Raw genomic sequence first — 27,826 nt, 5'->3', positions numbered from 1 at the left:
ATAATGACTATGACAAAATGCCTGAGATAAACAAAGCCACGACCACCAGTAACTCCAGCTCAAGGCATCAGACGCCCTCCTCTGGCCTCTGGCACTCATGTGCACACACATATACATACACACAAAAATAAATAAAATAAATGTCTTCTTAATACAAAGAGATTTGTTAAGAGAATAAAAAGATGCAGACTGTAAGAATATATTTGTAAATCATATATGGTAAGAAGTTATATTAAAATATATATCAGGCATTCTTGGACCTCCAGCCCTCCAATCATGACTCTGAGACTTATTAATTACAAATGTTCATTCTTAGTTCAGACTTGTTTCTAGCTAGCTGTTTTTCTTTAACTTAAATTAACCCATTTCTATTACTCTACGTGCTGCCCCAAGGCTCATTTACCTCATCTATATATTGTCCATCCTATTTTTCTGCTTCCTCCATGTCTGTCTGTCTGTCTGCCCTTTTCTCTCTGCCTGCCAGCCCTGCTTATCCCTCCTTTGAGTAGCTATTGGCTGTTCAGCTTTACATTAGACCAATCAGGTACCTTAGACAGGCAAGATGAAACAACAACACATCTTTACATAGTTAAACAAATGCAGCCTAAATAAAAGCAACATGTCTTTGCATAGTTAAAGAAATGCAGCATAAACAAATGTAACACATCTTTACCTAGTTAAACAAATATTCTATTCCACAACAAAAATATATAAAGAATTCTTGAGGGGCTGGTGGGAGGAAAGGGAAAGAAAGAAGTGATGTAATTATATTTTAATTAAAAATCTATTTTAAGAAAAGAATTCTTGCAGGGCAGTGGTGTCACATGCCTTTATTCCAGCACTCAGGAGGCAAAGGGAGGTGTAGAGGTGGAGTTTTTCATTGGGACAGATGTGGGAGCCCGTTCTCAGGTTCCTCATGGCTTTACCCAGCAGGTCCGCATAGAGGATGATTAGACCACGGGCCTGAGTGCAGGTGTCTGGGATGGTCTGCACTTGGCTGTGCTGGGGGAGGAGGTCTTTTGCTCTACCCCTTGGCATCTCTATAAAAACCCTGGGGCAGAGACAGTCGGGGCCCATTGGAATAGGTTCCAGGCCGTCTCGAGGCTATCCTTTATTTTCTATCTGTTTATCTCCGAGATATTCTCCGCAATAAATCCTTCTATCTAATATTTCCTGCTGCTCACACTCAAGAAAACTCTGGGGAACTGTGGGGGTGGTTGGGTAAACGCCCCACAGACAGAAGGCTCCCAAAGAACCACACAGAGACTTGTTATTAATTATAAATGCTCAGCCAATAGCTTAGGCTTGTTACTAACTAGGTTTTATATCTCAAATTAACCCATAATTCTTATCTACGCTCTACCACATGGTGGTACCTTTGTTCAGTATCTCATGTTCATGTCCTGCTTCCTCTGCATCTGCCTGGTGACTCCTCATCTCTGCCTTTCCCAGCATCTTCTCTGTCCTGAAAATCCTGCCTAGCTATTGGCCAGTCGGCTCTTTATTAACAATGAGAGCAACACGTCTTCATAGTGTACAAAAGGATTATTCCATAGCACACTTCCTAACAGTGCCACTCCCTATGGGCCTATGGGGGCCATTCTTATTCAAACCACCATACCCTATCTAAAAAAAAAAAAGAATCCTTAAACTCTGGCTCAGCTACCTGAGGCAGTAGAGCCTGGTGAGTGTCCTGGGAACATATGCAAGGAGGAAGCAACAGATAGCTATGAGCGAATTAGGAGCTGTCCCATAGGAACCAGGGTAGAGGAGAACATGTGTTCATGTTTGTCTCCAGTGCTTTCCTACAGTGCCCCAGGACCAAGGGGCATTAAGAACTTGCTTAATTTGTGCCTTAGCTTCTAACAGCTCAGCTTCAAAATTACTTCCTCCTACATCCCACATTAGCTGTTCACATAGATATATTTACATAGAGCAATATCCAAGGAAAATGAGTCTATGAGTTAGGCCAATACCGAACAGAAGAAATAGCTTGTCTCTGGGGCCCAAGACAAGAGGTCTATCATCTAACACAGACGCGCGCGCGCGTGTGTGTGTGTGTGTGTGTGTGTGTGTGTGTGTGTGTACATGTTCTGTGTGCCCACCTGCAGAGGCCAGTGGTCAATATCAGGTGTAGTCCTCAACCACTCTCCACCTTATTTATGTGTGTTACATGTGTGTGAGGGCCAGAAGCAGACCTCAGGTGCAGTCCCCAATCAATCACCACCTTATTTATTGTGTATGTGAATGTGTATGTATCTATGTGTGTTACATGTGTGTGAAGTCCAGAAACGGACCTCAGGTGTAGTCCTCAACTACTATCCACCTTATTGTTTTGAGACAGAGTATTACTGAACCTGGAACTCACAGATTAGGCGAGATTTCAGAGCACAGAGTAAAGAGACAGAAGGCAGGAAGAGACCTGAGTCTGACCTCAACAGATAAAACTGTTTATTTCAAATAGCGAAGGGCAGACATTATAGCAGAGAGTATGTGAAAATTTCTATGGTCTTTCCTTCCTGGAATTGTTTGCTTGAGCAAGACAGATTGTCTTGGGAGACAGGCTGTCTCAGCAAACATCCCTCTCTAGGTTGTGACTGGCCAATAACTGTTGAGCTAAGTCAGCTGTGCTCTCATAGGATCCTATTTTTACAGCCTAGGCTTTCTATCATTGGCTAGCCACAGAGCTCCGGGGATCCTTCTGTGTCCACATTACCAGTGCACTGGGATTGTGTGGTGTCCAAGTTTGCTTCTCTGTTGCTTTGTGTAAACACTGACCAAAACTTAGGGAGAAAAAGGTTTATTTCAGCTTACAACTCTACATCACAGTTCATTGAATTCCAAACAGGAATTCAAGGAAGGAATTGAAGCAGAAACCACAAATGAATGCTACTCACTGGCTTGCCTTCTATACAACCCAGGACCACCTGCCCAGAGGTGGCACCATCCACAGCAGGCTGGGCCCTCCTGCATCAATCACTGATCAAGGAAATGCCCTGCAGATACACGCCTACAGCCAATCTGATGGAGGCACTTCCTCAATTGAGGCTCCCTCTGCCCAGCTGACTCTAGTTCGGGTCAGGTTGACAAAAACCACCCAGCACACAGCAATCTCTTTACCCACCAAGCCACCTCCCCAGCTCCTTTTAAAGGCGAGATGGCCTGCTTTTTACCAATTTAATAATGTGATTTTACTTTTTGATGTATATCTTTCAAACAAGATCATAAACATTTCTTCTTCTGGCACAAGCCTAATGTTTTGTAGCCAGGACTCAAGTGTAATGATTGAGATAAATAAGATTGGTTCAGGCTATCGAGTTGGCTTAGCAGATAAAAGTGCTTGTGGGCAAGCCTGCCATCCTGGTTCCAGCCCAAGAATACATATAAAAGTAGAAGGATAGAATCAAGCCTATAGAGCTGTCCTCTGGCCTCCACGTGAGCACACACATGACACACTCCCAATAAAAAAAAACAAAAACAATAGAATCAATGGTTAATCATAACATGTTCATAAGCAAGTTAACTGTGGTGGTTAGTATGATGTCAACTTGACACTAACTACAGTCATCTGAGAGGAGGGAACCTCACTTGAGAAAATGCCTCCCGAAGGTCAGACTGAAGGCAAGCCTGTAGGGCATTTTCTTAATTAGTGATTGATGCAGGAGGCCCAACCAATTGTAGGTGGGAATACCACTGGGCTAGTGGTCCTGGGTTCTATAAGAAAGTAAGTGGAGGCCGGGCGGTGGTGGCGCACGCCTTTAATCCCAGCACTCGGGAGGCAGAGGCAGGCGGATCTCTGTGAGTTCGAGGCCAGCCTGGTCTACAGAGCGAGATCCAGGAAAAGCGCAAAGCTACACAGAGAAACCCTGTCTCGAAAAACCAAAAAAAAAAAAAAGAAAGAAAAAGAAAAAAAAAGAAAGTAAGTGGAGCAAGTCAGTAAGCAGGCCTCCCTGGCCTCCGCATTGGTTTCTGTCCTGCTTGAGTTCCTGTCCTGACTTCCTTCAGGGATGAAGTTCTATGGAATGGTAAGTCAAAGAAGCCCTTTCCTCCCCAGCTTGCTTTCACTCATGGTTGTTTCATCACAGCAATAGAAACCCTCAGACAGTAGGCAAGTACGACTGCTAAGGAAAAATGCTATTGCTAGTACAAGTCAAAGTAGTCAACAACCAATTTTTCTGTGTGTGTGTGTGTGTGTGTGTGTGTGTGTGTGTGTGTGTGTGTGTGTGTGTGTATGGTGGTGTATGTATGTGCCTGCACGCTGATTCCAGAACACTGACTCTAATGGAGTTGCGGTGGGCTGGAGATGGCTTAGCGGTTAAGAGCACTGGCTGCTTCCAGAGGCTCCAGGCTTAGGCTCCTAACACCCACATAGTAGGTTGGCTCAGATCTGGCTATAATGTAACTCCAGGTCCAGGGGATCTTCTGAACTCTGTCAGCATCAAGCTCACAGGTGGTACACATACACACACGCAGGCAAAAGACCTATCTGTACGCATAAAATAAATCTTGAAAAAAATTTAAATTGGGTTGCTAATACCACCAGTTTTTAAAACACAGAAGCAGGTGAGGATTTAGAAGACCAAGCAGGTACCAGGGATTTAGAAGACCAAGATAAGCACCGGGACTGGGAGACTGTCCTATTTTAAGGCATTATTCGTCACTTGCAAAACCAGTTAAAAAGCTGAGGTACTCCTGAGCCTCCCTAACCCCCACAACCTGCTCCCTCCGCCCCACCAGAAACGGGGGCGGGGTAAGTTGCCGGAAGAGGCGGGGCCTACAGAAGGCCTTGGGGTTGCGGGAAGCTCCGGCACTTCCTTTCCGCGCAGCGTCTGGGATCGCGGGGTGCGTGTGCAGCATGGCGGGCTGCGGAGGCCCGGGGCTGCGGAGCCCGGCCTGTCCTCGGGCTCTTCCAGGTGCGGATCCCGCGGTCTGTCCACCCGTCGGTGCGGAGCGGGGCTCGCAGCTGACGGCGCCGGTCCCTTGCCGGGTACGGTGGGCCAAGCGGCCGGGTCTGCGCGGCGGGTCGCGCGCGTTCCCCAGCGCTCGGGCTCTTAAATCTGCAAATCTTAACTGAGGCTGCTCCGAGGACAACAGCGTTTGGCGGCCCTTAGTTAAAAGGCCTGCGCCTCGGGACGCGTCCAAGTGCGGGGAGGAGCGGCCTCTTCTGGCGGCAGCTTTCGCTGGGCCTGCATGGTGGCGGGTGTCCTTTTTGTGTCCCCAAGAGAAGCCACCGTGCAGCCTGTTTCAGACTTCCTAAGTAGGCGACCTATGTCTCTGTGGGACATTTTTCTAGAGGTAGGGAGTATTGTTGCCTTTTAAGTATTAAGACCGTCAGTTTTAGGGCTTGTAAGTATACTCTAAAAGAGGCATTGAAGTTGGAGCAATATTTGCGCCGCACATCTTGAAAGCCCACAGGGTGGGAATGCTGGCTATAAAAAGGTAGTGATTAAGTTCTGAGACAATACAAAAGAACGCACCATTTCAGAACTGTGGAATAGTACACTTTCCTGTTAGCATTATAAACTAGGTTAGGCACTCTGGATTCCTATTAGCTCAAGCATTTCAAGACATGAGGGTGATCAAAGTTTCCAGTCAAATTTTACAGGCCTTAATAAATCATCTTCAGTAACTGGTTCAGTGATTTAGTCTCGGAGTTCTGTAGGACGTATGTGACCTTGGCCATGCCCTTTGCTGTTAATGTGCAGGTGGTGGTCTGCACAACTGTAGTTAATGATTCCGGGTTTTCACCTGTAAGCCCTGAGACTAATGAGCAAAGGCATGGTACTCCGAATCCTTGTCTTAAATCAGTACTGCCACAGTGAAGGGTGTGAATAAAATGTTTTTCTGTCCATGATTGATGGATGACAGCCAGAGGCAGGAGCTGATGCAGAAGCCATGAAGGAGTGCTTACTGGCTTACTCTCAGGTTCTTACAGAACCTGGGACTTGCTGTTTGAGTGTCCCCACCCACACTGGGCTGGGCCCTTACCCATCAATTACTAACTCATTAAGAAAATGCCTTACAGGCTTGCCTGAGGCTCAGCATTTTCTGCAGGCATTTTCTCAATTGGGGCTTCCTCCTCCAGTGAGTGACTGGCTTGTGTCAAGTTGACATAAAACTAGCCAGCACAGTCAAATAAGGTGCTAAACATGGAATTATAAATGAAGAGTTCACAATCAAATGTTTTAATTTTTAGGTGCAACAAAACCTGTGTCTTGAAGATGCTTGAACAAATGTTTTCCAAAAACTTGTCATGGAAAGTGATGTAAACAAGCCACCAAGAGGACAGTTGCCAGTAAAAAGGTGTGTGCTGGTTTGATATTTAAGGACCTAGTCAACACATAGGACCTGTTCTTGATGACTTAGCTGGCACAATGATGACTTCAGTTTTTGCCGTTTACCCAGCTGAGGGCTTCTTTGAAGAAGTAATCTAAACACTGAGATGCCAGCAATGTATGGATTATTCGAATTACTGAAATGTGATGAAATTGCTGAAACAGATGTACTGTTTGTTTTTTTTTTCTATCTAGCACATTGGTGGCTGCAGGTGAACGTCCAATGTCAGTAACTGTGATGTTTACAAACACTTCATTGTTCTGGGTAAGTTTGCTCAAGCAGTCACATCTCTCGATTGAGCAGTATTTGATAACACTCAGGGACTGGGGCCAGTTCCTTTTGAAATCGCCTTTGAATGTCTGTTTACTTGGCATTCTTTCGAAGGTCATTAAGATGAATATCTGGGCTTAGCTTTTGAGCTTGAGGGAAAATGATACCATGGGCTTCTGACTTATCTTCTTTTTCCTTTGGGAAGATGCGGCACACGTTTGGAATGTAAAATGAAGAATTGGTCAAGAAACTGAGCAGAAGCAAGTGATGAGAATTAGTATTTTATTTTATTTGATAGTAATAAACAATAAATTATGTAGAAATAAAAAGCTGATTGTTGTGGGCAGTAATTTCTTTTAAATGTTTATCTTTAAAGCGTCGTCCTCATAGTAAAGTTCTCAACCTTTCATGAGCTGTTTTGCAGCATACAATGTAGGAAGGTGGGTGCCTGGGCAGTCTGTCTAGGGTCACTTGACAAGTCTAAATAAAACACTGCTAATCTTTAGCCTCTTGAGTCCCTAGGTTTGGTACACAGCATAAGAATACAGCAACGTTCTGATGACATGGGGCATTGAAAAGCCTTTGTGTTGGCTGGGGAAGTGGTTGCCTAGCTGGTACAAGGCCCTGGGCTTGATCCTCAGGAACAAGGAAATTCCTAATGATAGACTTTCCAGTTTGAGAGGTACTTTGTGTGGTTTGTGTTTGGTTTTTGGTAAGAATTGTTTTACCTTCACTCCAGAGACCTACACTTTCCACACATCATATGAAAAGGCACAAAACAGGTCTTAATTTACATGTACTGTCATTGACTTGCCTTTCAGAGCCAGTACCTAGAAATAACAAGTCAGGTACTGTATGACCCTAGAGTGCCAACTAATTGGAGGCAGGATGACCACTTGCCCCCAGGAGTAAATAGTTGTTTGGAGTCACTGGTTGTACAAAAGGTGTATATAAGAGTTACACAGCTTTCCTTGACTTCATACTTGAGCTTATAAAACAATATACCCTTAGTGCACATGTTAAAATAGAGAAAGACCTTACATTAGACACTTTGGATCATAAAAATTGCAGTGATTTGAAGTTAATCAATTTGGTAAATAAAGAAACTTAAACTGGTATGTTTGTAGGTAAAGTGTTGCTACCTGATGGGTGGAATGAACAGTTTTTTTTCACACTGCAATGTTCTCAGTGTGCGTATGATACACTGGGGTAACCAGGAAGTTTTTGATGTGAATCTCCTTGGTAACAATGTTTAAATATAAAATTTTGTTATTGGTTTTAGATACTTGGGTTATTTGTGTATGTGTTCCTTGTGAAGGGGCCACATTTCCTACTCTTAATGGCATTCTAATAGCCTGAGGCAGTACACATCTGAAGCGTTACTTCGAAATCACTCATACATTTAACCAAGGCTTATAGAGGTGTGAAAAGTAATCCTTTGCTCACATTGCTTATTCATCACTAGAAAAGATGGCTGTCCCAGGTCCACATGCGGCGATAAACTGTTGGAGCTGCTGTTGGTACTGAGTCAGGTGGAGATCTCTTTGCTCTAAGTATTCTTCATCATACAGTTCAAATGGAAAGAGTGCATTGGGAGCAACACAAAATGCAGTGGCCCCTAAGTGAAGAACAAAACAGTGTAATGAGACTTAAAAACTAAAAATGGAAATACATATCAACAAAGATAATAAAGGTTTAAAAAATCTGAACTGTTGAATAGGATCTGGTCCTTTTAAGTTTTTAAATTTTATTTTTGGTCCTTTTTGAGGCAAGCTCTTGCTATGTAGCTCTGGATGACTGATTGAAATATATTTTAAATACAAAATGAACTCTAGTATATATCGCCCAACCTGATTCTGGATCAGGCCCTTCTCATGTGCTGTTTTATGGAATCCTTGCCTCCAGGACTTAACCTCTGATCACTGCCCAGCATTTGGGTCATTCTTACACTTACCACCAGGCTGCTCTCCACTGCAAACCTAGGCCATCATGCTCATTGTTGACAACTGTGTGTACTATCATTAGTTTACTGTATCATAGATACTTTAGAATTTACATTAAAAAGTCCCTTCCTGCATCACATCCATTCCAGCTGGTGCCTCATTTTGTTCCTTATCTTCAACATTCAGTTGTCTCTGCGGGCTGCCCCATAGCCACACATCCATTCTCTCTCCAGCTCCAAACAGCTCTGATCGTGGGTACTACAACCTCTGGCTTAGCAGATGAATCGTAATCTCAATAGCATGTGTCCAGTGACCACTCAGTTTGAAAACCTTTTCTTGGCGCCTAGAGTACCACACCTTCCTATATTAAAGCTTTTGCTTCAGGAACTAGCCTTTCTTCAATCCATTTCTAAACACTGGAATTCTTCCAGTGCAGTGGTGGAATTCTCTATACTTTGTCTAGGTGATTTCATCCATTTGACTTTGAATACCATCTCTGTTGTCCTAATTCTTACATTTCCAGGCTAGAACTCACCTAAGATCCAGATTTTTTAGTGTTTTGTGTGTGTGTGTGTGTACACCAAGGGTGAGCGTACAGGTCAGAGGACAGCTTAAGGAAGTAGGTTATCTTCCCCTATGGGTTCAGACTCTGCGTTGCATGACTACCCCCTGAGTCATCGACTCATCCTGAAATTTTTCGGTTGGAATCTCTAGAATTTTATTTTTCTGTCAAGTTTTATCCCTCTTTGTTCTAGTCTTGGTAAAGAGCACTATAATTTCCCAACTAGGTAAGGACCCTTAATAAGCATCACTTCTTCCTCCACTCCTGCACACAAGTCCTAACAATCTAGTTCATTAGCAGAGTGTTGGATAAAATCATCCAAGGTCCATCTCTCACTAATTCCTGTTTCTACTCTTCACCTAGTCAAAGCTTCCACTACAATCACATGGAGTATGACATCATAGGCTGTGCAAGTCCAACCTTTCACTACCGACAACCTGGGTGTGGCACAAGCGCTTAATCCTAGCATTCAGGAAGAAGAGGCAGGTGGAACTCTTGAGTTTGAGGCCAGCCTGATCTACAAAGTGAGTTCCAGGACAGCCGAGGCTACACAGAAACCCTGTCTCAGATTCACCATGTTTCAAAATAGAATTGATATTTGGTCTCTTAAAACACTTAGTTTCTTCCCATTTGTTTTGGACCAGAACCCTGGTTACCATACTCGGAGACTTGCAGGCAGGCAAGCCCGCCCCAGTTTTCCTTTATAACTTAGCTGGTCTTTGTTCTGCTTGATTGGCAATGTTTTAGTCACCCTGGACCTCTCATTTTCTTGAAAGCATCTACATTTATTGAAGGGCCCTCTACCTGGCTATCTCATCCTTCAGGTTAAATAACTCTTCCTCATAGAGGTCTCCTTAATTGTTCTGAATGCCTAAGCCTTCTATTCTCCATAGCATTTATCTCAGTTTGTGTAAGTTCAGCTGGCTTCCTCCTCATGCACATGACTGGCTGTGTCCAGTTTCAAGGACACAGAAGCTGCTCCAACACCAGCTTTCTCTTAGGCTTTGGGGTTTCAATTTTTTTTTTTGTCTTTTGTCTTTCCCCTTTTTTCTTTGTACACTTTGAGCAATATCTTTTACTTTATGATGATTTATATTTTTATTTCTCATCTAATATTTTATGTATTTCCCATTATTCCATTTATATTCTTTTTTTTTTTTTTTTTTTTTTAGTTTTTCCGAGACAGGGTTTCTCTGTGTAGCTTTGCGCCTTTGCTGGATCTCGCTCAGTAGACCAGGCTGGCCTTGAACTCACAGAGATCCGCCTGGCTCTGCCTCCCCAGTGCTGGGATTAAAGGTGTGCGCCACCACCGCCCAGCTATATTCTTTTCCTATATTTTTCTTTTTACTTTTTTGCCATGTTTCCCTTCTCTCTAATTTGTTGTATTTGGACTTTACCTGATTTTTAAAATAAGACTCAATATTTTTAGTTTTCATTTTCCATCTTACTTTGTTTTTTTTTGTTTGTTTTTCCCGAGACAGGGTTTCTCTGTAGTTTTGGTGCCTGTCCTGGATCTAACTTTGTAGACCAGGCTGGCCTCGAACTCACAGAGATCCACCTGCCTCTGCCTCCCAAGCACTGGGATTAAAGGTGTGCACCACCACTGCCCGGCCCATCTTACATTTTTTAAGTTTGCTTGGAACTGTCCACATTGGGAAATCTTTTTCCCTTTTTAAAAGGACCTCTTGGTCTTTTACTTCCCTCCATTGCATTCCCCATTCTTCCTTTCCCTTACACTGATTTGATCCTGCTTGTCCTTTGTCATTTTCTCTGCTTGCCTCCTACTCTTGTTATCTCACTCTGCTCTTCACTATTTTGGGGGAAGAAGCAGTGTGAGGACGGGGGTACGGCGAAGGCAGTGAGGGAAGGGGCTTAGTAAGGACAGTAAGAAAGTATAGTGACCTATCACTCTGCTAGCTTCAAAACTAATAAAAAGTGAAGTCATATTTAGGAGCTTTTTTAACATTGTTTTACTTAAGAGTTAAAAAATCACAAACACCTAAATGAAATTTATCAACTAAAGGAATTGAAGACATCTTTTTCCTTCCTTTAAATCCTTTTTTTAAATGCGTCAGTTAAGTCTTGACATCACAGTCAAGTGACAATATTTTGTCATATTCTACCACAAGAGTCCTTACTATACAAAACCCAACATACTTAACCATTATATAAAATTGGCAGCACATTCCTTCCTTCCTTTTTCTCTCTCTCCAGATGAGACAGGGTTTCTCTGGGTAGCCCTGGCTGTCCTGTAGACAGCCTCTGTAGACCAGGCTGGCCTTAAACTCACAGAGATCCACCTGCCTCTGCTTCCTGAGTGCTGGGATTAAAGGTGTGCGCCACCACCACCTGGCTGGCAGCACATTTCTTTATGGTATATAAAATAATGTGCCTGATTTGAAAAAATGTGGCCTTAAAATAAAACAAATAAAAATACTTATATATCCCTATTTACTATTCACTAGGACCAGTATTTTATCTAAACTAATTCAGGATGACAGTCTTTTCTGGTAATCACTAACTCTATAGTTTACTTCCTAAGTTTACAATCTATCTCCTTTGTAAAGGACACACACAAATTTGTAGATAATGATTTACAACAAGCCTTGTGGGCTTGAAGCATCCATGGATCCTAGGTTAAGAATGCTTGGCTTAGTCTGGGAGCTGAAGGGATGGCTCAGTGGTTAGGAATGCTTTCTGCTTTTTCAGCACTGTGGAGGCTGAGGCTTGAGGATGGCAAGTTAAAGGTAAGCATGGGCCCTGTGCTGAGGCTTAGTCTTACAAAACCCCCAATAGCAATCATACATAATAAGATGTTGATTATCAGATGACACTGCCACCCAGCATGATGGCACACAGCTGAGGTGGGATGATTTTGAGTTCACAGCCAGCCTGGGCTATATGCTGAGACTGTCTTGAACAAACAAAAGTATGATATTCCAGCCGGGCGGTGGTGGCGTATGCCTTTAATCCCAGCACTCAGGAAGCAGAGGCAGGCAAATCTCTGAGTTCAAGGCCAGCCTGGTCTACAGAGCAAGATCCAGGACAGGCACCAAAACTACACAGAGAAACCCTGTCTCGAAAAACAAAACAACAAAACAAAAACAAAGTGATATTCCCCTATAAACATTAAATGTTCGAATTCAAGTAAGCCATATCCAATAACAATAAAGATGAATTATTTTTAAGTATTTCAAATGCAGGTACTACTTAAGACTATTGAGGAATCACTATTAACTTAGAGAATTACCATATTTCAGTGTGAGAGAGAGTTCAAACAATAAGGCTGCAATTAGCACATCTTCTTTGAGCACTTTATTCCGGAGGTTCAGCCGAGCATGGGCTTCAGATAAAGAAACTCTAAAAAAGAAAACAGGTTAATAAAAACACGTTCATTTACAAGAAATTACATATTTAAACAGGCACAGGTAGGAGCCACGTGTTAAGAGGTCAGCATACTGATTTATTTGTTTCCTTTTAAGCTATTTCTTTCCCACCAACTTAAATTGTGCCAGAAAAGCAAGTATTCTGGCTTGTCAAAAAAAATCAAAAAAACAGAAAACAACAAAAACAAACTGGGCAGTGGTGCACGCCTTTAATCCCAGCACTCAGGAGGCAGGGCCAGGCGGATCTCTGTGAGTTTGAGGCCAGCATGGTCTACAGAGTGAGATCCAGGACAGGCACCAAAACTACACAGAGAAACCCTGTCTCGAAAAACAAACAAAAAAATTGGCTTCCACTTAGCAATCTACATCCCCTGTCCCATGTTCTGCTTCACTAACTATACAGTAGGGAAATGCCTGGCTATCTCCTATAGATAGCTGCATAGATGTATAGATGCACAGCTCCTTGGTGCTTTCATCAGCTCCTCATCTATCTCAAGCCCCCACGGAATCTCACAGTTCTTGTCACATAAGCGAATTCTGTCCGCAGCACCCTGGACTGCTCATTACCATCTGTCTCCTGTGAGCATGCACTGCCGTTCACTATCTCTTTAAACCTGTGAACAGCTCACCCACCTGAAGTGCCTCCTTTCAGCTTTTGTCAGGTGGCTATGAGGTTCTTTTTGTTTGTTTGTTTGTTTGGTTTTTTTTTTTTTTTTTTTTTTTTTTAGTTTCCCAATGACTTTAATCACAGGGCACAGTAGCACCAAGAGATCTACATTTCAGACATAATCCTTCTTACCTCCATAGTGGAGAGACAGTCCAGTTTCCCCATGGTAATCTGGATGTATCACCCTCCTGATGATGTTGTTCCTTTCTCAGTCTGTTGTTTTAAGGGCATTTGAAGCCCCAAATGACCAGGGGTCAGTCTGAGTTTCCAAATCATTGGAAAGTTTGTTGTGCCTCCTGGCAGGAGCACAATGGCCTCTGAACAAAAACTTCTAGGCCAGCAAAACTTAGTGTTGCAGAAACAGGAAGCACAAACTTTTCTAGTTGGTCACTAGCAGTGATAGTAGAAGTATTCACTTTCTCATACCCTGCTTCCTGGATCCATGGATTCTGGCTATAGGAGAAACTTATCATATATTGGATGCTGATTCAGAGCATATACTGCTTTCTGGAGAACCTTTCCCCAGCACTCCTAGTTGGTGCTATAACCTTGTACTCAAAAGACCAAAGTTAATTCCATCTTCTATCAGGCCATATCAAGGGCTCAGTGTTGGTCTCTGTTGTTGGCTGATCCGGCACACAGCAGCAACAGTAGCCAGATCAGCTATGGTAAATGGAATTTCATGAGCTCATGCATCAATCCCATCTCTGCCACCATGGCCAACTGTGTTCATGGACCCACTGGGCAATGACATGAATGGCTGAGAGTGCCTCCTTTCGGCTTTCATCAGGTGGGTATGAGGTTCTTAAATGACCGCTGGACTTGAGATTCAAGAAACTGAAGTTGAGTCTGTAGACTTTAGTGACTGGATGACTTTGGCATAACTTGGAGTGTGTGAGACTGTGTGTATATCAAATGAGGCTACCAAGTAAGACAAAATTCCTGTAACCTACAGAGTTTATATAAATCTGGGCTGAAATTCCTGTCATTGTAGTTTCCACCAACTGATCTCTTGTTCTGTCTACTGGGACTAGAGATCAAAATGTGACAACTCTCCAAATACTGTTAATTTTTATACTTGCCCCATGGTTTCTTTTGTCCAAGGTGAATATTCCAGTACCTGTAATGGCATGAGGGCTAGTGGTGTGGCTCAAAGGCCCTGGGTTCCAGCCTAAGCAAAACACACACACACACACACACGTCATGAAACAATTTCTTTTGTTTGTTTGGTTTTGGTTTTTGGTTTTTTCCAAACAGGGTCGATGTAGCTCTGACTATCTTGGAACTTGCTATCAGGCTGGCTTTGAACACACAGAGGTCCATCTGCCTCTGCCTTCTGAGTGCTGGGATTAAAGGTGTGCGCCACCATATCTTGCAAAACATAATTTTCATTCCTTCAATATTCTAGCTACTTCCCTTGTGACAAGATTTAGTTAGCCTTGACACTATAGTACTGTGTGTGTGTGTCAATTCACTGTCAGAGGTAAGGTAGAGCTATTCTCTTGATCTCAATACATGTTCTGTTAATACAGCCTAAATCTCAAAAGGTAAGTCACACTCCACGTTTGTTCATATTACTCATGAAAAGAATGGACTCTCATGCATGCCTTTCTCATATTAAGTGGCATTACCCTCTTTCTACACATCTACACTTGGACTAGAAACCATGGGAACCTAGTTGGAAACTTCATGTTTATTCTATTAACCTTTTCCTTGCTAGATGAAGATCATAATTCAAATCTGTGAAGGTCTCTCAATGTAGCTTAAAATATATTTGATTATTGTAACCCTAATGTCCTCATTTAAAATCCTGAAAATATGTGTGGAACCTTCATAAAAGGAGAAATGGATATTCTACACACGAGGGGAAACTGAAGACCTAGGACTCTTCTAGGTCTTTTACCATGCTAGTCCACAAATCCTGTCTCCACTCTCGGTACCTATCCATACAATAGGAAAAAGTGGGGTATAGTAAAATTAACTCTCCCTGATTTGGGAGTCAATATAGCCATGTGTACAGTGAGGTTATAGCTGTTTAAATACAGAGTATCTTTTGCTACAGACAAAAGACAACACGAGATAGCGGAATTTCCAAAACTGATGCAGTATAGTTTTGTCTGAGTATTATAACTATGCCTTTATTACATCATTCTGGTTAGCATTTGAAAATTTTTATTAGGATTTGATTTTTACCTTGGCTTACCTTTTGCATTTTCAGCTTTATCTAAATAATTATATAGCTGAGGAAAGTAACATATTTTCTCTCCTGTAGACCCATACTTGGTGCTTTCTACACTTCATCTATTTTATTTTATATTGCAGTTATAACAAGATACTGCATTAATTTGTTTATTGGATTATTTTACTCTTGATATTTGTAATTGAGACGGTATTTTACTATATTCAATGAAATAATGGCCTATAAGTAAAGGACTATACATTATGATAAAATACATCATATTACCACATATCACAACACAGTGTGACTGTTGTGTGGCTGTTAAAATAAACTAGATAATCTTTCTCCATGTTTATAATTCCATTTGGGGAACAGAATGTGTCTATTATCAACATAAAATGTATTTGTATGCCTCTGTATGTGTTTAACAGACTGACTTAAATGGGCTGCAGAGGGAGCTCGGTCTTGGTAAAATGTTTGCTCCATAAGCATGAGGACCAAGTGCAGTCCCCAGCACCCACATAAAGAAGTCGGGTGCAGCTGTGGGAGCTTGCAATGCCATTGCTAAGGAAGGGACAAAGGAGGGTCCCTGGAGCTTGCTCAACAGCTAGTCTAGTCCAGTAAGTGAGCTCCAAGTTCAGAGTCTGTTTCAAAACAACAAGGTGGAGAGTGATTGAGGAAGACACCTGACATCAGCTCTGGCCTCCTTGTCCCCACCCCCATACATGTTTAAACATGCACAAATATGTACACATACGAAAACCAACATGTACACACAAACACATACACACTCACCTACATGCCTAGGGAGGAAGCTCAGTGATAAAGTGCTTGCTGTACAAACACAAATACCTGAGTTCAATTCCCGGAACCACTGAAAAGCTGAGTCTGGCGGTACACGACTGTAATTCCAAACAGTGGGAGCGGGGACAGGCCGATCCCTGGACATCTCTGGGGATCCCTGGCCAGGCAGCTTAGCCTACTTGGTGAGCTCCAGGCCGGGGTAAGAGGCTGTCTTAAACACAAGGTGGGTGGTTTCTGAGGAGTGGCACCTGAGGCTGATCCATAGCTTCTACATGTGGGCACACACCCACACACGTGAAAAAATGTATATGTATATTTGCTGATATTTGCTGTTATTTATTTATTTTGAGATCAGGTCTTACCTGGCATAGGCTGGCCCTGAGCTCACTCTAGCTGGGGATGATACGCCTGCCTCCATTTTCTTAGGGCTGAGATTATAGGTGTGTACCATGCCCAATTTAGGTGGGATTGGGAATTGAACCCAGGAACTTGTACATGCTAGGCAGATACTCTACTAACTGAGCTACATCTTCAACCTAGGCTGATATTTGAATAGATAATTTCTGGAAGTATTCATTAAAACTGTTAACAGTATGATTTTATCTCTGGGGAGATAGGTAGGAATAGATAGTGTTAGGAGGATGAATTACTCATTTTAGATTTTGTGATGTTCATAATTTCTTTTATAACAAGAATTATTCATTATTTACTTCTTAAAAGAATGGCAATGTGTTTGTTAAAGTATTTTAAAGTACAAGGAACAGGGCTGGGAATATGGCTTAGTGGTAGGGTGCTTGCCTTGCATGTGAAAGTCTTGTGTTCAATCCTTGACACCACACTAAATACATAAATAAATAAACAGAAGTGCAAGGAACAATGTAGTGTTTCTATTGGGAAGGGAGGGTGGAGGGGCTAGAGGGGAGGGAATGGAGGTGGACTGGATCCAAACACATTATACGCACATGAATATTGAATAAATTACTTGACAGGAAGATTTCTTTAGGCCCAACTATAACATTCTTTGAACACAAACAACCATATTAAAAAGCAATCATTTACATGGAAAGCTTTGCACTTTTTTCAGGCATATCTCATATGGAGGATCCAATAAAAACAATTAAGGGAAAAGAATTATTAGTGGTGCAAATGACTTAAAGTATAACAAAGGAAGTCATTAAGTCATCTTAAATTCTTCTGAAACAAAGCAAATAATCAACCAACTATAAATCAAACAGAGAAACAAACACAAAACCAAGTAAGTTAATTCCATTCATATCTAAAAGACGGTTTTGGCCTCACAATCCCGAGTTGAATACCTACAAGTATTTCAGTGCAGATGCTGACAGCTTCGATCCGTGGACAGAATCCGTTCTGATTCTGCGGCTGGCTAGATAATAGCCATGAATCATTCTTTCTGCCTCCAAGCTGAATTCCATATTCAAAGTCTTTGCAAAAGCCAGTAGCTAAGTTAAAAATATAAAAAATTAAAGAGATTTAGTTTTATTATGGACTCATAATTCCAAAGTGTACTGGCATCTGATTTTTAAAAGTTTCTGTACTTTTATATCAAGTTTCTGTAACTTTACATCAAATATAAGTAAGTATCTGGGCCACTTCCAAGTCACTGAGCACATTAAGGCATTACCTTCTGCTTGTAAGAAATACACAAGTTTACCTAGAATAACCTCTGTCACGGTGCAGAAGTGTACCATGTACCGGACTGAACAACTGGCTGATTTTTGTGCTTCCAATGGGAGGAGATCTCACCTCTCCCAGAAGCTCATGTCTCTTTTGAATGGTTAATTCCTTGGCAGTTTATTTCTTCATAACTTCCTCTCACTTTCCTTAGAACCACTTCCCTTCTGTGTTTTCAAAGGGTCCTTAGCTGGACACTTGCAATGAGTGAGGAGGTACTGTTACTGCAACAAAGGGGAGTCCTGATGACTCGGCAGATCTGGGCAGAGGACAATTCTTTTTGAAATGTCCATGTATTTATTTGGGGATGTGGGCAGTGTGCATGTACCCTGGCATGAGTGTAGCATTCCAGGCACTGAACTCAGGTAGTCAGGCTGGACAGCAAGCTGAATTACTCAGTGGCCAGAGAATGAATGGTTCTACAACAGCGACTGACACTGAGTCCTGCTTGTGTTCTTTGTCTCCAATCCCAGTTTCTTAAACCCTTACTTTATCATATAATTTCCAGAGGTTTTGTTGGCTTTACTATCTTAGCTTTTTCTTCTCTCTTTTTTTAAACCCATAAGACCCAAAGGAGACATCAACCATTACTAGGATGCTATTAATTATAGTTTACACCTATTTTTTCTAGTACTGGGCCACACACAGCAAGGACAGGGCTGTACTGCTGGGTACATCGGCATCCCCATTTTCTGTATTTTACTATAAGCTCTTTAAGAAGCACCTTGCTGTAGCCTGGATTGGATGTATCCTGTTTTTGTTCTACAGTTTTCCCCAGGCCTCAGAACTGGATGACAACAACACACTAGCCCTCTCTAAGGTTTCCTCTACAGTGACATGACGATGCCATCTCTACTGTCTTTCAGAAAGGGTTTATTGTCCAGGAGTGTTGTCAGTGATGTCTGCCCCTTCAGGAATTGCTTCAGGATAGCCCATACATAGCACATAGCCAATGGATGCAGGAGTCAAGGGTGGCTTTATTTATTTATTTGTTTATTTATTTTTGTTTGGTTGTTTTTTTTGTTTTTTTTCGAGACAGGGTTTCTCTGTGTACTTTTGGTACCTGTCCTGGATCTTGCTGTGTAGACCAGGCTGGCCTTGAACTCACAGAGATCTGCCTGGCTCTGCCTCCTGAGTGCTGGGATTAAAGGTGTGCACCACAACAGCCCTGCAAGGGTGGCTTTATGAAGTCCCTCTCTTCTTGTCTGAACATAAACAACTCTGATGGGTCTCTTGAGCTCCAGAGCTTCCTGTAGGCTTCTGGATGCCAACACTTGGTCTGCCTCATAGCTTGACTCGAACCTCTGCCCAGCCTGGCTTCCTCCCTTTTTGAGATAATGACAGAAGAACACTTTATACACACATTGGGGCACTAAACCCTGTCTTCTCTATGTCTCCAGTCCTCAAATTTTATGCTCTTCGATTTGTGTAGCAAATAGTTTCCATTTTTACTATTTCATAACCTTAATAAACTTCCCAATTGTTCTCTTCTACCTGAGCCTCAAAGACTTGTGCAAACTGCTAAAGCCCTAAGATTCCACAACACATTTTGCTCCAGGCAAGCCCGTTTCTCATAGCTTCCCAAGCATACTCATTTCTACTTCTGTCTTTGCTTTTACTGTAATTTCTGCTTAAAACACACATTATTCTTGCTATAATTTTTTTTTACCACTTCTTAATGTCCAACTAAATTCTCATCTCTTTCCTATAGTTTTCTTGCATTCTATATTCATATTTTGTTTCTGAATTCCATATATATTTAGAGGTAATGGAAAGCTCAGCACTTAAGTTGCCCCCTAAATGTTTCATGTATCTTGGTTCTCTCTCAATTAAATAATAAACTGCTTTAAAAGGAAATCAAGCCGGGCGGTGGTGGCACACGCCTTTAATCCCAGCACTCAGGAGGCAGAGGCAGGCGGATCTCTGTGAGTTCGAGGCCAGCCTGGGCTACCAAGTGAGTTCCAGGAAAGGCGCAAAGCTACACAGAGAAACCCTGTCTCGAAAAACCCCCCCCCAAAAATAAATTAATTAAAAAAATAAATAAATAAAAGGAAATCAATAGTCATGAAATGTGAATACATATGCTTACATGGCCTAGCTTAATTTTCTATAGAAATATTCTATTTTAATACATTGATTTTTATATATATTTATTTGTTTGTTTGTTTGAGACAGGCTTTCTCTGTAGATCTGGCTGTCCTGGAACTCACTCTATAGACCAAGCTGACCTCAAACTCAGAGACCTGCCTGCCTCTGCCTACTGAGTGCTAGGATACAGGTGTGTGCCACCACCGCCTGGCAACATTGATATTTTTAAAGCTATGAATATTGGGATAGTAGTAGAAATAATATGCTTAACATTTTAATATTAAAGTTTCCTCATATAGCTGTTCAGTTATTTTTTCTATACAATGTACTTAAAACGTTCAAAATCTGGAAGCAAGTTGCTATGAAAGAATACCAGCTCAGCATCGTAGCAAATGCCTGTAATCTTAGCACTTGAGAGGTAGAAGCTGGGGTTGGGGATTTAGCTCAGTGGTAGAGTGCTTGCCTGGCAAGCGCAAGGCCCTGGGTTCGGTCCTCAGCTCCAAATTTAAAAAAAAAAGAAAAAGAAAATAAAAAGAAAGGTAGAAGCAGAAGGACCAGGAGCTCAAGCCAAGGATCCTGGGCTAGCATAGTGAGTTCTAAGCTAGCCTGGGCTACATGCAACCTTGTCTCAAGATTAAACAAAACAAAACAAAAACCAACTAGATAAACAAAATCTAGAAGAAGAAAAAGATAATGTCCAAATAAACTTCTATTTAAATTAAGAAATGGGGCTGATGAGATGGCTCAGTGAGTAAAGGCACGTGATGCCAAGCCTGACAATCTGAGCTGGATCCCCAGAAGCCACAGGGTAGAAGGAGAGAGCTGCAGTCTCCAAGTTATTCTTTGATCTTTAAATGTACACGGGGGTACACTTGTGCTCCCACACATGCAAAATATGTGTGTACGAGCATACACACACACTATATATATAAACAAACAAATTGGGAAACAATGAAATGGGTATTCTGGGTAAGCATTTTATCTACCTTTACCTTTTCAAAATCTTCAGTTGTGAACTGTTTAGAAGCGAAATAAAGCAGCCCCTCGGGATCCATAGCTTTCTTTAAAGTATGTTGCACAGTAGGAAGAAATGGGTGGCAAGGAGATGATTCATTGCAGTTAATCAACAATCCAAATGCCTCCACAAGATTAGCTGGAATCAAACTGTAATCCTATACAAACCAAAAGGTAGAGCAAACAGTAGGCGAACTGATTGGAAATAGTTAAATACAAACTGATAATTATATTCTTTAACCTAGCTAGTGATTATTTCATTATTAACCACAGTTTAAAGTAATTTCTGAAAAAATGTGAAACTTGTAGAAAGCAACTTTTTAAGAAAGTTCTTATTGAGTACTTATTATATAGTATTTATTAAAGCCTTCCAGGGTTCAGTCAGTTACGTGCTTGCTGAATGAGGGGTACTAAATTCTATCCCCCAGAACCCAGTCAGAAAGGCTAAGTGCACAACAGGTGCCTGTAATCTCAGTGCTGATGACACAAAGACCCCTTGCTGGCTAAACAGTCTAGCTAAACTGGTGAGTTCCAGAGAGACTGTCTCAAAAACCAAGGCAGAATTCAATTGAGGAGACAACCTTCACACACACACACACACACACACACACACACACACACACACACACACGACTTCACTATTCAAACAGAAATTTCTACTGACTAGACAACTAACTTTCATGACTGAAAATTTAGGGGTAGAGATGTGACTCAGACAAAACAAAAACAAACATTAAAACTATTATCAAACAATTGGAGCATTATTCAGTTGTAATGTCTGAGAAGGTATATAAACGCATTAATAACAAAACCATTATGAAGTCATATTGCTGGATATAATGATGCATGTCTGCACTCCAGCTCTCATCACTCAGCAGATCGCTAGTTTGAGGCCAGTCTAGGAGATAAAATGAGTTACAACACAGCCTTGGTTATACAGTGAAGCGTTACCTGAAAAAGGAGGAGGAAGAAGTGTAAGAAGGAAGAGGTTGGAAGGGGAGAATATGATGGCAAACTCACAGTTCTCTGAGAAACATTTAAAAACATTTTTTTCTTCTTGAGACAGGGTTTGGTGTAGACCAGGATGGCCTCAAATTCACTCTGTAGCTGAGGATGACCCTGAATTGTAATCCTCCTGCTTCCATGTCCCACGTGCTAGGATTACAGTAAGGTGGCCTCCTAAACAATATTCTAATAATAAAATAGTCAGAGTCCTTACCATCTGACCAATCAGAGTACTGGTTTTCTGCACATTTCTCCTTGAAGATGAATCCATATCAACAAAAGACCAAAAACTGCACTGAATGGGGAAAGTCATTTGCTGGTCGTTATCATCCCCAAACTTCTTTCCTGGGATGAACACTGTCATGCTTCTGCTCTCCAAAACTGCATCAGAAGACACGACCCATGTGTTACCTAAGAACCAGATGCTGCACATCCTGACAGTTTTTATTGTCACTCTTTTAATATTTTGTTATTCTAATAGATGTGCTATATGTCTGCAAATGACAAATAACACATATCATCATATGAAATTTTACTATCTAAAGCAGACAGTGAAGACACAAGTAAATTTGGTTGCTTTACAAGACAGTGTCAAAATCAGAGCAACTGCCATAAAAAAGATCCAAGATAAGAAAACTATTTGAGTCTATTTGAGTCTGTTATTGGTTTGAGAATCACCAGTCCAGAGCATAAGCTGGAACTGTGGTTGGGCATCTGGGTGGAGATATTTGTATACCAGTACTGTCATGGTTTGAATGAGAATGGTCCCTAAAGGCTCCCCCAATGATGGTCACGGTCTCTAACCCTCTGGAATTACAAGCCACAAATTAACAGACAGAGGACTAGGACACTCATGCAGTCTAGGCTTTCATTACCCCAGGCTGGCCTCAAACTCACCATAGAGCTGAGGACAATCTGGAACTACGGTTCTTCTTCCACCTCCCAAATATTGGGATTATAGGTTTGTGCCACCATGCAGAGTGTACGCAGTGCTTGGGATAGAATGCAGGGCTGTGTGTGTGCTAGGTACACATTCTATCAACTGAGCCACATTCCCAACTCAATAATGTCCTTTTATGTGGTAAAAAATGATAGAAGGCAGTCCATTCATGAGAGAATGTCAGAAGACAGAGATACTATGCTTCCTGACTAAGGAAATGTGTACTTCAAATTCAGCATGTTCAAAACCAAAGCCGTCAAAGCCCTCTCCCACTTAAAACCCAAACAGACAAAAAGCAGAAGTACCCTACTCTTTATAACAATCTATGGATTTAATCTTATTCTTAGGAGTCTAACTCCCAAATGGATTTCAAACTACCCTTTTAACTCATTGAACAGTCTCTTGTGTTCACACACTAGACTTCTGTAACTATGGAAAATACCGGAAATAAGCATCGTCAAGAGAAGATCCATTTGGCTGTTGTTCTAGAGGTTTAGTCCATCATGGAGGGAGGACATGACAGACAGAGGTTCACATCCCGGTAGTTGAGAGAGAGAGAGAGAGAGAGAGAGAGAGAGAGAGAGAGAGAGAGAGAGAGAGAGAGAGAGAGAGAGAGAGAGAGAGAGAGAGAGAGAGAGCGCGAGCGAGCTGTGCTTGTTAGCTCAGGGGAGGATGCCACCTCCACACAGGGTTAGTCTTCTTTCGTCAATTTATCCTCTCTGGAGTGACTTCCAGACACACTCAGAAGTGTGCTTTATTAATCTCCTAGGTGTGTCTCAACCCATTCAAGAGTACAGTCATGACTAACTATCACATTATACTTTTCTTTCCCCTGAACTGTAAAATATTTAACCTTACAGAAACTGCCCAAGCAGTTTTCACAAGGATCATACTATTTGAGACTCCCACCAACAACACATGAGAACTCAGAGGTTCCACAGCCTCAACTGTTTTTCTTGTCAACTGTTGAAACTTTTTTGCCATTCTAGTAAGCAGGACCAGTTACAAAATTTGTGGAGCCCAGTGCAAAGCAAAAATCTGGCATGCTGTTAAAAAGCAGGAAAATACTTGTATTAAAGGTCCTAATATGAACAGCTTTTACCTTTAAATATATTTTATATATAAGTTTATGTTTATACTTTGTTTCCTTAGAACATTACAAATAAGATGTAATAGTGATGTAGAAGAACCATACCGCTTATGCATTACTGGTGGGAATGTACAATTGGTGTTTTCCCTCTTGAAACAGTTCAGTGGTTAACCAAAAAGTGATCCAACAATTCCATTCTTGGACACACTCAAAGGAGCCAACTCCAGGACTCAAATATTTGTGCACCAGTCCTGTGGTGGTTCGAATGAGCATGGTCGCTATAAGCTCCCCCCATGATGGTCATTGTCTCTAATCCTCTGGAATCATAAGCTACAAATTAAATCCTTTCTTTTATAAGATGCCTTGGTCATTTTATTGCATCAAGAAAAGTAACTAAAAAACAAATACCCATAGCGGATTATTGACAATTAGCAAAAAGTGGAAACAAGATATCTGTCAATACAATAGAATACTTTTCAGCATTAAAAGGGAAATCCTGTTAATAGACAAGTTCATAAAGACAGAAAATGGAATAATATTACCAGGGAGTTAGTTAGTATAGAGTTGTATTTGGAGTGATCAAACTGTTCTGGAAATGGAGGATAGTGATAGATGTACAAGACTATGAGTGTACTCTGTCTTAGTGAATGTCTATTGCTGTGAAGAGACACCAAGACCAAGGCAACTCTTATAAAAACAAGCTTTTAATTAGGGGCTTCCCTACAGTTTCAGAGGGTTTGTTGTTATCATCATGGCAGGGAGCATGGCAGCACACAGGCAGGCATGGTGCTGGAGAGGTAGCTGAGAGCTTTACATCCTGAATCCACAGGCAGCTGGCAGAGAGTGCAAGACTGGGACTCACACTGGCTTTTGAAAGCCTACTCCCAGTGACACAGCTCCTCCAACAAGGCCACACCTTGTACTGTACACCAATCAGAGTACTGGTTTTCTGCATATTTCTCCTTGAAGATGAGTGCTGAGGTCATAGGTGTCTGCCACCATGCTTAGCTTAAAGGAATATGTATTTTGCTCAACTAAAAACATGACATACTGGGCAGTTGGTGGCGCATGCCTTTAATCCCAGCACTCGGGAGGCAGCCTCGAACTGTCTGTGAGTTCGAGGCCAGCCTGGGCTACAGAGTGAGTTCCAGGAAAGGAGCAAATCTACACAGAGAAACCCTGTATCAGAAAAAAAAACATGAAATATTGATACATGTTATAACATGGATGAAATAAGCTAAATTTTTTTTTGCTAAGTAAAAGAAGGCAGTCACAGATGACCAGATATTAAAGGATTTGTTTATATAAAATGTCCAGAATAGGCAATCCTATAGAAAGAGGAAGCAAATTTGATTCAAAGGGACAGCAGAGCCTCTTTCTCAGTCAAGGATGGTAAGGAATATGAACTGCAGTTCATGGTCAGGGATTGGACTATATAGTTCATGGTAAGGGATGGTAAGGGATTGGATGTTGTGGAATGATCTTTTTGTACACTGTGAAGAAGTGTCACTCTGATTAGCTTAATAAAAAGTTGAATGACCAATAGCTAGGCAGGATTTCCAGGCACAGAAGGAGAAGGGCAGGGACATGGGAAGACACAGAGAAAGCAGGAAAGTACGGCAGATAGTATGTAGATGAGGTAAACGAGCCTCGGGGAAGCACATGGATGAATAGAAATGGGTTAAGTTATAAGACTTAGCTAAAAATAAGCCTACGCTATCAGCTGAGCTTTCATAATTAATAACGAGTCTCCGTGTCATTATTTGTGAGCTGGTGGCCAAAAGAAAAATCTGCCTATAATTGGACTGTAGTTCACGGTAAGAGAAGGTAAGAGATTGGACTGTCGTTCATGGTAAGAGAAGGTAAGGGATTGGACTGTAGTTTATGGTAGGGGAAGGTAAGGGACTGGACCACAGTTCATCAACAATAAGTAAGAAGTCATTGAGAATCAAAGTGAGAACAGATTGTGCCATGAAGGCCACGTGGATACTATGTGTGGATACTACTGCTCTAAGAAGGTGGCAGGCCACTATTAATACACACATGGATGTGATTCCTTGGCCTCACTGGGCTTCCTTGCAATCTATGACTTCAAAGGAAACACTATTTTAAAAATTCTTTTTTATGTATGGTGCTGGGAACCAAACCTAGGGTTTTCTAGGCAAGCACTATCAGTTAAGTTATATCTTTAGCCTAAAGTTATTAAACCATTTAAAAATGGTGACAGCAGGGTTTTAACTCAATTTCTAGGCTCTTCTGGAGTAGACACTTGTCCCTACTCATGCTTGTTGCCTCCTTGTGGTTTTATTTTTATTTCTCTGATGACTAAAGATGTTCAGCAGTCATACATGCTAAGCATGCACTCTACTGCTGAGCCCAATAGGGTTTTTTTTTTTTTTTAATTATTGACTTATGGAAACTTTCTATATTCTGAATATATCCCACATGTCTTAGTCACTGTACTATTGCTGTGAAGGGACACCATGCCAAGGCAGCTCATAGAAGAAAGCATTTAACCGGGGGCTCAAAAACAGTTTCAGAGGGTCAGTCCATGGTCATGGCTGGGAGTATGACAGCAGGCAGGCAGGCATGGTGCTGGAGCAGTACCTGAGAGCTTACATCCTGATCAGCAGGCAGGAGGCAGAAGAGTGTGTAAAACTGGGCCTGGCCTGGGCTTTTGAAACCTCAAAGTCCACCCCAAGTGAAACACTTCTTCCAACAAAACCATACCTCCTAATCCTTTACCAACTAGGAGCCAAATATTCAAATGTATGAGCCTATGGGGGCCATTCTCATTCAAACGACCACACTCACACATGCACACACATAAGTAAATGGAAAGGGACATAGAAAGCAAGCTGTGCATGGACATCTCTCTGCTTTCTGACGATGGACATGAAGTGCTGCCTTGAGCTGCCGTCTTTCCTTCCCTGACGGAATGGACTGAACCCTGGAACTGTGAGCCAAAATAAGCCTTCCTTTTGTAGTTGCTTTTGTTAAGCATTTTGTTGCAGCAACAGGACAAGTATCTACTACACCTGGCTAAAGCAAGACTATTTTGTAGCAGGATGCTGCTTAGCTGTTCTGTAGACTGACAGTAAGAGCCATATTCCCCTAAACAAAGGCCTCCTTCCCATGTCTGACAGTGTTTGCTAAAACCTTCAAAATTTCCAATAAGGACAAGAACCAAGTGCTTCCAAAGACACATTTCCTTTCTAGGGCTGATTTGCTTGTGTCCTGTGGGAGGCATTTCTTAAATTTAGAACTCTATAAAACATGGGTTGGGGAAGTGATTTTGGCGAGTGTAGCTGCCTGTGAGCTATCAAATGTTCCATCAGTGACCTCTAATAAATGCATTTACCCATCAACCTGGACTTGTACCTGCCATTCTTTGGTAGGTTGGCACTGTCTAATATGTAGGTAGGCATCTCTTTTGCACCTTTCCAGAAAATTCACAATTATACACTGATTAAGTGGGACATAGCTCAGGTATGCTATACTGGTACAGTATTCAAAACTAGTCAACATGGAGCTGGAGGGATGGCTAAATGATTAAGAGACTGGTTGCTTTTCCAGAACACCTGGATTTGATTCCCAGAACCAACATGGCAGCTCCCAACTGTCTGTAAATCCAGTTCCAGGGGATCCAATGCCCTTTTCTGGCTTCTAGGAGCTTCAGGAACACATGTGGTGAACAGGAAAAATATTCATATTCATAAAATAAAACAGCAGGAAAAAAACCAAAGCAAAATCAATATAAGCTATCACATCAATAGAGTAAAGCAGATAAATCACATAATCAAATTAATAGATGTAAGAAAAAAGATCTGACAAAATCCCACACTTA

The 27,826-nt window shown here is 41.7% G+C and overlaps 1 protein-coding gene, 1 long non-coding RNA gene and 1 other non-coding gene across 6 annotated transcripts in view; 2 read left to right on the top strand and 1 right to left on the bottom strand.

Moving 5' to 3' along the window:
- Nucleotides 1-4,818: 4,818 nt before the first annotated feature.
- On the top strand, nucleotides 4,819-6,938 carry LOC128097240 (uncharacterized). Its single transcript, XR_008213814.1, has 4 exons — nucleotides 4,819-4,987; nucleotides 6,197-6,303; nucleotides 6,531-6,600; nucleotides 6,812-6,938. It is a non-coding gene; the product is annotated as an uncharacterized LOC128097240 (long non-coding RNA).
- On the top strand, nucleotides 6,366-6,450 carry LOC128098080 (small nucleolar RNA SNORD87). Its single transcript, XR_008214112.1, has one exon. It is a non-coding gene; the product is annotated as a small nucleolar RNA SNORD87 (small nucleolar RNA).
- Nucleotides 6,939-7,065: 127 nt separating the features above from the next.
- Mcmdc2 (minichromosome maintenance domain containing 2) overlaps nucleotides 7,066-27,826 on the bottom strand; it is a 32,387-nt gene continuing 11,626 nt past the window's right edge. For all 4 annotated transcript variants that reach the window (XM_052717601.1, XM_052717604.1, XM_052717602.1 and 1 more), the window contains 5 exons: nucleotides 22,164-22,330; nucleotides 20,923-21,102; nucleotides 17,468-17,610; nucleotides 12,362-12,471; nucleotides 7,066-8,224 (listed from right to left, as the gene is read on the bottom strand). In XM_052717601.1, coding sequence (XP_052573561.1) covers nucleotides 8,058-8,224; nucleotides 12,362-12,471; nucleotides 17,468-17,610; nucleotides 20,923-21,102; nucleotides 22,164-22,330 — 767 coding nt within the window. In that variant the 3' untranslated portion in view covers nucleotides 7,066-8,057. The remainder of the gene's footprint in view (nucleotides 8,225-12,361; nucleotides 12,472-17,467; nucleotides 17,611-20,922; nucleotides 21,103-22,163; nucleotides 22,331-27,826) is intronic.

The sequence above is a fragment of the Peromyscus californicus genome, unplaced genomic scaffold (assembly GCF_007827085.1).
Source record: "Peromyscus californicus insignis strain IS unplaced genomic scaffold, ASM782708v3 Scaffold_5__1_contigs__length_169319896, whole genome shotgun sequence".
Classification (NCBI taxonomy): domain Eukaryota; kingdom Metazoa; phylum Chordata; class Mammalia; order Rodentia; family Cricetidae; genus Peromyscus; species Peromyscus californicus.
The sequence above is the reverse complement of the archived record's forward strand: the minus strand, read 5'-3'. Positions and strand labels throughout refer to the sequence as shown.